Source organism: Tauraco erythrolophus, chromosome 2 (genome assembly GCF_009769465.1).
Source record: "Tauraco erythrolophus isolate bTauEry1 chromosome 2, bTauEry1.pri, whole genome shotgun sequence".
Classification (NCBI taxonomy): Eukaryota; Metazoa; Chordata; class Aves; order Musophagiformes; family Musophagidae; genus Tauraco; species Tauraco erythrolophus.
This window is the reverse complement of record NC_141466.1, coordinates 128,675,793-128,687,556: the sequence shown is the minus strand read 5'-3', so window position 1 is coordinate 128,687,556 and position 11,764 is coordinate 128,675,793. Positions and strand designations below refer to the sequence as shown.

Below are 11,764 nucleotides of genomic sequence, written 5' to 3'. Positions count from 1 at the left end.
CTCTCCAATTTAAAGAAGTTTTAGTAATATTTTTGATCTGTCATATAATAGTTCAACAATTATACATTTATATTATTTTAGTACACTTAGTGCTGTCAGATCTTAAAAAGAGTTGATTTTTTTCTAATTTGAAACCTCTTCAAATAACCTTTATGAGAAAAATGCAATTTAGACCTCCTCTGCCTTCTTTCAAAAATTTTCATTTAGTAGAGACAAATACCAGTAATATGTGATGATGAATTCAGTAACATATTGTACAGCTTTTCAGAATTACAGAATACTGACAAGCACAAGCAAACAAACCTTGAGTTTGTATTGTGGGGTTGTCAGGTGTAACTACAGATTGTAAACTGCTATTTTGCTTGTAAAGTAATGATTAATATTTTTGTGTATGACATACATATACACAACAGATATTTTATTTAAGTAAAAAAAATAAGTTTCAAATTCATATTATTTATGCTCACACTTCAAAAATAAATAAAAGTAATAATGATAAAAAACTTCCAAACATTGTTACACAGTTTCTCAGTCAGAAGGAAGAAATAACAGATTTAGTGCCCTTGCATGCAGCGTGGAAGAAAAGTGAGGGGAAAAAAAAAAAAATTCCTTATTGTTAGTCATTGCAGATACTTTTGCAAACCTGGTTGTTTTAACAAACGTATTTACTCTAACATGAACATGCTTTTAGCACCTCTGCAATGTTGCATTATACTTTGTCCTAACAAAGCTTGTCTGAAATCCTTGTTTGTGGTCTGTTGTTATGTGGATATGTTCTTTTACTGTCTCTCCTAATGCTGCATATGACAGGTTAGCAAGAAAGCTACTAATAGTAGAAGGAATTACTGATATAAAGACGGAAAAAAAAAAACAAACCACCCACAACAAACCCCAAACCTTCCATTTGCATTCTTGTGTAGTAGCTGAAGACCTGAGCAGCAAGTGTGTAAGAAAAGGTACAAAGCACTTCTTTCCATACTTTCATGCACCCGGAGTTGCTGGGCTACATTTCTATCTGGTGTAGTAAGATTCTGTCTTTACAGTGTGTGTTTACTGTCTCAAAGAAATTGGAAGATTAAAATCAGCTTTTGTTATTATATGTTAAGAAGAATGATTTTTACATGATCATAGGAAGAGTGCTTCAAAACAAATGGAGTTGAAAGAACAGTTTTGGGGCTTGGTTGGACAGTAGTAGATCATCTGCAGCATAACCATATTATTGAACTGACTTATTCTTCTGTGTTACTTGTCTGTCAGTGCTAAATATCTCTGAAAGTTTCAGTGGCTGCTCTCAGTGTATTCTAGGCATTTTCTCCTCTATAGAGAGAGCCTTCAGCGACTGCAATACCGTTAATATTTTAGCTGGATAAAGTAGTTGATAGAACATCTTGTTTCCTCCAAAAGTAGTCATCTTTTCTGGCCCTGGCACTTATCTGACCCATCCTGTGCCAATTCAGCTCACTTAAGTGGGCAGAGGACAAACCCCATTGTGAAGAGGAGGGAGGAATCGAACAGATTAATTAGACCATAATTGTCTAACTGCACATTTGTTTAGCTGCTCTGCTGAAAACAATCAGAGGCCTTGCACGATAAACTCTGGTCTATTCATTGCCATCCTAGAAGATACAGCAGGAAGAGACCCCAGAAGCACTGAAATATTTGAGACTGGGAGCCACTGATAATGGCAAGTTAATCCAAAATCTCATCTGGCTTTGCTAGCACACAGGAACACCTGGACATAAGACCTCAGTACTTACCAACACAGCATGCAAGACATTATTAAACAGTGGTTGCAGCTCATTTTATGAACAGAAGTTCACTAATGTCACAGAAGACTAGAAAAAAGATGATTTATATAAAATTATTTTCTGGGTTGAAATTAGTAACTTGATTGTTCTTAGTAGAAAATAGGCAACATTTCTGTGCTGGCAAGACTGTTAAGCTGAGCTTTAAATTAACAGAATTTTGTACCAGGAACAAAAAGCCAAGTTTTTCTTTGATGTCTTTCACTGCCAGCAATGAAATAGGTTCCTAAGCCCCAGGCCATCCTGTCTGCCTTCCTTTCAGTCAGCTTCATCATCATTGGATTTCTCTTCTGAATCATCATTTTCATATTCCTCATCCTCATATCTGAAGGAACCCTCAGCTTCAGGGTCAGACTGACCCTCCTCTTCACACTCATGGGACTGGTCAGACCGAGAGCTGGGTCTTGACTGATCATCATCATCCTCCTCCTCCTCTTCCTCCTCCTGGGAATGGCCAAGCAGCACACCTGCCTTTGATTCCTCTTCCTCATCATCTTCATGGTGCTGGTCAGAGGTGGGGCTGGACCCAGCCTCCTCTGCATGGCAAGGCTGGTGAGCACGAGGGCTGGCTCTTGCCTCTTCCTCATCATCCGGCTCACTGGACTGGCCATCCTGGGTGGAGGCTTTGATACCTTTTCTCTTCTCTCCTTCCTCCTCCTCCTCCTCACAGGACTGCTCAGACTGAGGACTACTGCCAGCTGCTTCCTCAAAGGATTCCCTTTCTTTCACTTTATCCTTGATGACTCTGAAAAGACAATTTGCACATGTCATTTTATTTTCAGGTAGGATGCTTTCCAGTAGGTTTTAAAGGAATACTACCTTCAGGTAATCTAGGACAAATTCCTGTAGACTTGGCTGGGGTGGAACTGGTGAAGGAAAAGGGAAGGGGGGACACTAGAGTCTCGTTTTATGCTAGGAAGTCACTCGGCAGCATTGCTTATATATATATCTCATTTTTTTCATCTCTACTTCCTTTTATATCATAGCATCTAATGGATATCAAAGTATTTTTTATAAGGCTTATTTTAAAATTTCGGTAAAACTAATGCAGCATGAAGTGACAAGTGACTTACTAGCAACCTGTCAAATTTTTTGGTGAAAGGAACAAATAAATGTTTTTTCTTCATTTTTCTTTGATGTGCATTACGTAACATATCCAGTACTCTCCTCTATTTTATGAAATAATATTTAATTCAGGAAAAAAAACATAAAAAATACATACTAATGCTAACATTAGTAAAGCTAACTACGTAGTCAAATATTTACCTCAGAAATAATACAAATAATTAATAAAACCAAACCTACACATCAAAAATTACTTTCTAACTATTAGGTATGTAGTGGCAATAAAAAAAAAAGCCTTCAGTAATCTCTACCTTTCTCTGGCATCAGTGGAGTTACTAAAATCTTCACCACTGGAGCATTGTAGCAATTTAGTTGTTTGTCCTTTCTTTGAAACAAACTCTGGGCATATCCCCAGCGCTCTCAGTCTGTTAGAATAGTGCTTTTCTGCAGCTATTCTGGCATTTTTCTGTAGGAAAACCACAATGGTGATGTGTTATCTAAATGCATTAAATGCCTATCTGGTGATACTTTTGTTTATTTATATTAATACTGTTTCTTTAATCACATCTGACAAGTTGAATGATCATTCACTGTAAGCAAGAACGGCAAGGCAATACTTGAAAATTTTACACCAGATTTTCCTTTTCTGTACTAGTTTAAATCCAGTTTGCTCCCTGTGCCCACTGGCTAATGAAGAATTATATATTCTGTATGTAGCTATTGAGGGAAGAGGGGCAAGATGTGGACATGTAAAAAAAAAAAAAAAAAAAACAGATACAATCTTCCTAGGGCTTCTCCTTTATCCCCTCTACTTCTCTGTCCTCTCTGGGAGCTGCTGCCCTAAAAAATCAGTATTGTTTCACCTTCTTAGAGTGCTATTTAACAAATTACATAGATGTGTATCTCTGCCTCTGAAACCAAGCGTGGAAATTCTGTTTCTTCAGGCAATATCTGAGTGAGGAAGACTTGTCCTCCAGTCTACACAGATGCTCTGACCCCACAGCAACGGCAGGCCAGGAAACCCACAGAGACAGGAGGCACAAAGGGAACCAGCAATCCAGGACTTGCTGTCTCTGTCAGTTTGGAAACAGGTCAGGGACCACACTGCCAGCACAAATACTGGTTTCAAAAGTATTCTTCAAATATCTTCTAAAAATGTCTGACTATAAAACTACAAATGCCTATGCAGTATTTGAAGATAAGATTAAGTAGCAGTACAGTAGCAAGACAACCTGAGTGACTCTTTCCAAAAGCAGTGGCCTTTGATTTACTCTTTCTTCCATTTCTTGCAACTCTTGCAAATATTCTTGCATTCTCTGCTTCTCATAATTCCTAAAGGAAACAGAGTACATGAGAAATTATTATTAATTTATAATACAAGAAGTAATTTTCTACAGCAGCTGAAAGTCAAATTGCTCACAACAAACTAAATACTGTCCTACTTAAAGACACATAGAAGGTAAATTATTTTATGGTGGTTACATAGTCTGAGGTATATTGACTCATTTTTCACAGGAATTGCTTGCCTGGAGTACTGAACAAAACTGTCTCTGAAGTAGTCACTTTGGATAAGCAGAGAGAGGTCCCAGCTAGTGAGGTTAAAAAAGGGCTGTGAGTTTGGATTATTAGGGGTTTGAAACTTAGGGTTTTTTTCAAAGTTTAGGTACTTCAGGTTTTTTAAAATGCTGGTTTCATATAGCTATTCCAGTTGTTCTAAGCAAAATGAAACAGTTTGAAAGGACTCCACTGGAATAGGCTGCCCAGGGAGGTGGTTGAGTCCCCATCCCTGGATGTGTTTAAGAATAGGGTGGATGATCTACTTGAGGATATGGTTTAATGGGGATTAGGGATGGTTGGACTTGATGATCTCTTTTCCAACCTAGAAATCTATGAATCTATGACTGTGATGAAGTCAGAATACACCACAGGAAATTAGTACCATTAAACAAAAATCAGTACTTCCAAGGAAAAGCTTGATAAGAATCTTGCTACTTTACCAGTCTGTCTTACAAGAGGAGTGGCCAAGTTCTGGATCACAGTACACTTTTTTTCCTAGTTTGTTTGTCAAGGGCCCAGTCAATACAGTGGGATGATGAAACAGCTGATTCATCAACTGAAACGATAGCCTAGATCACAGCAAGCGCTAGATAATCCAGGTGGCATGGGCTGTAATCCTCAGTGTGTGACAGACACCTCTCTGTGATGTTGCCTCTGTCCTGGGCCAGGTCTAGCATCACTTAGTCAGACACCTAAGGGCAAGTATGAGAGCTGGGGGGCATTTTACACTTCTGTCTCCTCTTGCCTCCTTCCCTTATCCTCTGAAATTCTGCAATTTCTGTGCATTAAGGCAAGTTATTCGCCATTTTGAGGGAGTGAACTTTGTTGTTGCTACCTGCTTGCTCTCTCGGGCAGCTTTCTACAAACCTAATTATCTGTTAGAAGAGCACTTACATTAATACACCTTATTACCCAGCCTGTGCTGAAATAAGCATTATCAAGTTAAGCACTTGTACCAGCCTTAATGCATCAACACTGGGGAAGTAATCTTGCTTTCTAATAGCATAATTTTATGTGCAGACAAGAATTAAGCATGAGTGTTTTACAATGCTCCTGAAATCTGATTAAGCTAAATGCTTTAATGTGAACTTTGCTGCTGAATGAACTCAAATCAAATCTGTAAACCTACCCACTGTCTCTCCCAGTTCTCCACCCTGCTACTTTAACTCAAATTGCTTTCTCCTTCTATCCTAGAGTCAGCAAATGATCTGCCCAAGGACACTTACATTATAAAGCTCCTGCTATTAACAGTATCTGTTGGTTGTGTCGCAAAAGCAATTGCATTTGAGCTCTGACTCTAACAAAATAGTTAGAAGGGATTGTCCTCTTTGACCTGCATCTCTACCAATGCATCCCTGCTCTCCAGGATCCTACATAAGCCCTGCTTATCCCAGACCACTACTGCTTACTGCGTGCTCTTTGGCTTCAGCTGTCTTTGGGGGAGGCGGTATGTGGGCATAGATGGTGTATGCTGAATAGTCACTGACTGCCCATGTGGCCAAGCAAAACCCTTGTTGCAGTGCTGCTTCTGGCTTACATTTGCTGAGCCACTGCACGTCGTGCTTTTTCAGCATGTGAGAATGCATCTGCTTTGGTTTTTGTTGCATCTTCTTTTTCTGGTCACAGTGCAGGAACGTTGTGGTGAATAACCATTACAAAGTTTGCTGGTGGAACAATGTGCAGTATTGTCTTACAGATGGTGCTGCACTATTTCAGTAAATTTGGTTATAATAGCCCAGAGTTTGAGGCTAGTAAGTATAAATCCTCAGTTTTCTATTTTAGCTATAATGAAAGAAGAGGCCTGTGTAAAGCAAAAAATAAAAAAAAAACTGAGGAAACCTTATTTGTTACCTTTCAACTCCCAACCATAAAGACAGCCCTAGCCTCCACCCTCATCTCAGAAAGATCTCTCCTGGACCCATATTCTAAACACCTTAAAGTTTAGTATGGTAATTTAAAAGTTGCTAGTCAAAGCTATGAATCTTGTAATCAGGCATATCTCATGATCATTCACCCTTGCATTGTTTTGTCCTACTACTGTCAGTTACTGGGAATTTGCCTGGTTACTGGAAATTAAGATTCATAGTCACTGCCCAAGAATCTTGCCTATGCATGAAGCAACAAAGGCAGAACACTCAGTACCTCTCACCATCTCCACGTAAAAGCACCTTAAACTGACGATACTGCTGCAGTGCCATCATGCTAAAACAGTTTTAAACCGCACTAAAAACTCATTCAAAAAGGCCTTTTTTTTTTTTTCTAGGATTAAAAAGATTAGGAAGCAGAAATGGTTAAATTAGCCACAACCACAAAGTCAAGCAGCAATTCTGGAGTTAGATCAGCATCAGAGAGCTGGAGCCATCTGCACTGCGAGCCTACAGCACACGGAGAAGGCCCTGCTGTTTTCCCCTGTGTGCTACTTTTCTTTTCTCAGTCATGTATGAACAGTCTTTGAATTTGTATCTCCACTATTGGATCCCATTCCTCCTAAGTGCCAGCAGATTCCTGGTTAGGTGTTGATATGTGTGCTAAATTAAAATAGTATTCCTGCTCTAATTTTCGCTCTTAAGCGGGGACCTGCTGGGACGAAGTGAATCGTGAAATGTCCACTACTTTAGGAGACAGCTAGCCCCAAAGTTGTACCAACATCTACCAATCCAGCAATGCAAGGATATTCTGTAACTACACTCTTCCTTTTGATTTTTTTTTTAAACTTTTCCTCTTTAGTTCATATGTCAATTGACAAAACACAGGAGTCTCCTGTTAGCTAATCTATAATGCTGTAAGGTGGAACATATAGATCGAAATCATTAGAACAATTTCCCAGTTGAAACACTAAATCTGGCCACTTTTTTTGCTAATTGCTTGTACAGTGTATAATTTATCAAATGCGTAATCATGTAAACTTAGACTATGCTGGTTTTTACATTGTATGTTTACCATACAATGTAGAATGAGAGGTTCAGGATTCAGGGGAATGCAACAAAATACCTGAATGTTTTTAATTTGGATTTTGACACCTGAGCTAGGCTCTGATGTGGGTCATTGGCCTCAGCCCGAGCTGTTACAATTTTCTGGAGTTTTTTCGTTCTTTGTTTCTGCTTTGTTCTGTTCCTTTTTTGTTGTTGTTCCAGCTTTCTCTTTTCCTCAAGTGAATTCCTGGGTGGAGAAATAAACTAAGGCTGAATTCATTTTAAATCAAGAGCAAGACTTTAAAGAAAGCTTTGGCAAAGGAGATACAAAAGAGAAAACCAGGGTTGGCACAAGAGGACACAAGGTATGTGCCATTTTAAGGGATTCAGACATATCCTGGGAAACAGCAGTCATTTGTTCCTTTCTTATGGACATTCTGAGAAAAACGCACTACTGTTTCTTTAAGTTATAAATACTAATCGAGTCCTATATTTAAAATTTCATAATATATTAATATAAAGGTTTATTTATAATTCTTCACTGCATGGAAGAATTAACTACATATGTAGAAATACACAAATAGTCTACTCTTATAGTAGATATAAAATGTACAGCATCACTAAATTAGTCACCTTATGGCTTGTAGCCGTCGTCTGGTGGATTGTGTGACTTTCGGTGATTTAGATTCTCCAAATCTTGAGAGATGTGCATTTGCACTTGAATGTCTCATTTGAGGTTTCCGTCTTGGAGAAGCATATGGCCAGCGTGTTTCTTTCAACTTTTCTTCATCCTCTTGAATGTCCTTCAAAACCTTCCCCTTGTTTGAGGGAATATATGGAGTACGAAGATCGAAAGGTTCACAGACTGTGAGGTGTTTCACTTGTTTCTGTCGCAGGAGTCGTTTCTGAAACTTCTGGTGCAGTAGCTCAAAATCTGGAACGTTTGATTTGATCTTGGGTTTATGTTCTGTTTCCTTTGGTTCAACACACTTGTGTTTCTTCTTTTTATTGGTATCTTTTAAAGCCAGTCTGCTGGTGGGTACAGATGAATTACGTAGCAACTCTTCAGCTCTCATTCGGATCCTGATCTCTCTGAAGAGCTCTTCTTCCTTTAGCTTGTCGTTAACAGCTGGACTATAAACACATTTAGGAACTGGTTTTGCTCTGAACAGTTTTGTTTTCTTTTCAGGTGCAGAAAGGTCTCTTAATTGCATTTTCCTAATTTCATTCCTTTGCTTCTCTCGTTCAATGAATTTAAATGGCTTCTGAGAGGCCAAGAGCTTGAGTTTGCTTCTCTCTTTGACAGACCTCCTGCGTTCTTCGTTTCGTTGCACGATTTCATGGTAGAGCGGAAGGAAGACAGTAGCAGGCACTGGATTGGCTCGGAATTTCTTCTGACACTCTGCTTCTTCCTCTAGTTGCTTCTTCAGTAAGTTATTTTCCATTTCCATCTGTGACTTTGATTTGACATTCTGTTCTTTTTTTCTAGCTTCTCTAATAGTCATCTGGAAAGGCTTGGGCACAGTAACTTTCGGCGACCATGCTTTCTGTTTCTTCTGTATTGTTCTGAAGGCTGGTGAGCTTGGGAGGCTGTGTTTGGTGCGGGAGATGTAGTCTTCCACAGAGAACCCGTCCCACATTTTTTCAATCCGTTCCTTAGCAAAGGCAGATGATCCAGTTTCACTGTCGCTTTCTTCAAATGCTAATTCTCTGTCAGACCCATCAGATATACTTGAGCCTAAGGGATCTGAACCTAAGGGATCGCTTAAGTCAGAGTCTGAAAAAGATTTGTGCAAATCTAGAGGCTGATACGAGCTCTTCTCCCAGGTTGGCCTTTAAAAAAGAAAAAAAAAAAAAAGTTGTTTTGAGTCCAGTCCCATGTTGCTAGAAAGCCAGTAACTTCCACTGTGAGGTACCATCATTAGAAAAAAAAATAAACAGTGCTGGTGGGGAAGAAGAGAGGGGGAAGTGAAGGGAAGAGAAGCACACTGGGTACTCACACCAGAACATAGTTTTAAGTAAGTGCTGATGGTGAACAAGTCAGCACTCCTTAAGCAAAGGCACCGTGCTTTACTAAACACCTTGCCCAGTTCTGCTGCACACACACTTGTAAATCTCACAGTCCGTTAGCAAGGTGAATAAGCATTTTTGTTATTAAAACTAACTTTTCTGTGATTATCTGCTCATAGAAAATGAAGAGAAGTAACGCCTCCCAGCTCCAGGAAAAAAACCCAACAAACAACTGCTGTTTTACTGATGTCTGCAAAGCATTTGAGAATCTTCAGAGAAAAGGTACCACCAAACTTACCTACAACACATGTCAGAAGCAGCGTTTTTCCTGTCCAAGGGTGATACTCCTTTTAAATAGAGTTTATTCCTATACATACTTTCTAGTTTTGCCATGGTCTCCAAGTGGGCGTTCTTCAACTCTTCTAGCTTCAAGTAATATTCTTGATTTGAATTGCACATTTTGGAAAAGTCTAGCCACTTGTCGCAGTCTCTGTTTGGAGAGGGGGTCTGCTCTCCATCAGCATTTGGATTCAAACCAAAACCATCCTGGAAGAGATGTTTGTAAAGTTTACTGACTGTTAGGAGAAAGGGGAACATGGTTCTTAATACTGCTTTGTCCTAATTAAGTCTAATGAATGACACGGTAACACCAGAGATACCTGTCTACAAATGTTCACGCACAGTTACACAGAACAATCTTATTGCATAATAATTTATTTCCTAAGGGTCCTATTTAAAGCATGTAAAATTCCTAACTTTGTCCCTGTAATCAGTATAATATTTATTCCAGGAAATATGATCAAAAGGACTTACCAAAAGAAGAGTTTTAACTATTTTGTAAAAAGTGTAATTTTTCCTTGATCGCAGCTATAAAAAAGCCTGTATTTAAAAACAAGAACATAACAGAACTTTCTCTGCTTCCCATTTCCAGAAGCATTCTAAAAATAAGTCATTTGATATCTCATGAATAAATGCTTATTCCCATTTCCATAACTTATTGTGAAATGACAGGGATTCTGCAGCACTTAGTTGGAACAGCGTTTGGCATCTCGCAGTTGTGTGCAGGTAAGCACGTTCTTTAAACATTTTTAAAGCTTGCACAAGTCAGAGAAGTAAATTTTCCTGAAACCAGGCTGGAATGTTATTGAAACCAGGTTGGTCATTCTGCATTACAAAGGTTTCCTTTATGTTATTTTAAGCATTATGTTTTAAAAAGTTACAGGACTAGTTTCTTTATCCAAAAACTATAATAATACTTTTCCACACAGAGGTATTTTAGTAAGCTTTGATATTCCAACAAAAAGCCTTGTTCACTTTTTGTCAGGTTTTCACTGGAAAAAACTCTTAACTCGTATTCCCCACGGCTTTGTGCTCCAACACAAAATCAATTATACGATGGAAGAAGCAAATTGAAAAAGCCGTTACGGAATGCCCAGCGAAAGGCGCCATCCACCTCCTCTCCCGTGTCAGTTCTCCATCAGAACCAGCCCGGCCCCTTCCCCTAAATCGGCTCTTCCAGCACCGGGGTGTAACAAGCTCATTAAGGGATTGGTGCTGCAGCCATCTGTCAGGTTATTCTCCGTCGGGGGTTGTGTGCGGGCTCTGGACGTGCAAAAACGTGCAAAAACGTGCAAAAGGCTGTTCTGTCTCCCGTCGCAGGAGCGGAGCGGAGGCCCCTCTCCAGGGAGCGGCACCGGGGCAGCTCGGGCCGGCTCAAGGTGCGCCCCTCGCCCGGCCTCGGGGCTCCCGCCCCCCGCGGTTGCCCAACAAGCCTTAACGGCGCTTTCCGCCTCCCTCCCGCCCCCGCCGTGCGCTGGGGCCCGGGAGACGCCCCCGTCCCCCCTCCCGCCCGGGGCGGTACCTGCGCGGCGGCGGGCGGCGGCCCCCGCTCGTAGAGCGCGGCGGGGGCGCGGGTGCGGGGGTCGAGCGGCGTGCTGAGGCAGGCGGCGGCCAGCCGCGCCGCACGGTGCGCCGCCGCCATGGCGCAAGGAAGCGGGGCCGGCCCGGGGGAGGCGGCCCGTGCAGCGGAAGGGGAGGGCTGTGTCCGCCCGGTTCCGCCCGGGCCGGGGAGCGGGCTCCTACCCGCCGCGGGGCTGCCTGCGGGCGGGCGAGCGGAGCCGGGGCCTGGCACGGCCCTCCGCCAGGCGGCGGCAGCCCCTGCCCTGCCCGAGCCGCGGCCGTTGTCCGGCCCGCGGGCGGGACTGGCGGGGCCGCGTCCGCGAGTGCCCGCGGGGAGCGGGCCGAGGCCTCGGTGAGGGGCCGGGGCCCGAGTCCCGCGGCCGGCTGCTCGTCCGTAGCCGCTTTTGGGGAGCGCTTTGCCTGTTTTTAGATGGAACTTGGAATTTTTCTCCTTGACAACTCCGTATTTTTCACCCCCTCAAACTATTGAAGATCTTCTCCTGTCTTGACGTTTGT

General features: G+C 41.6%; 1 protein-coding gene across 2 annotated transcripts; it reads right to left on the bottom strand.

The window, feature by feature from the left end:
- Positions 1–461: 461 nt before the first annotated feature.
- FAM161A (FAM161 centrosomal protein A) lies at positions 462–11,330 on the bottom strand. 2 transcript variants are annotated; one of them, XM_086631128.1, is made up of 7 exons: positions 11,211–11,330; positions 9,648–9,895; positions 7,973–9,172; positions 7,419–7,586; positions 4,103–4,202; positions 3,182–3,336; positions 462–2,550 (listed from the first exon to the last, which is right to left on the bottom strand). In XM_086631128.1, exons 1-7 carry the CDS (start codon positions 11,328–11,330, stop codon positions 2,064–2,066), a joined length of 2,478 nt encoding a protein of 825 aa, XP_086487254.1. In that variant the 3' UTR covers positions 462–2,063. The 2 variants fall into 2 exon arrangements, with proteins under 2 accessions (XP_086487254.1, XP_086487255.1); XM_086631129.1 differs by lacking the exons at positions 7,419–7,586; positions 11,211–11,330 and having other exon boundaries at positions 9,648–9,976.
- Positions 11,331–11,764: the final 434 nt, after the last annotated feature.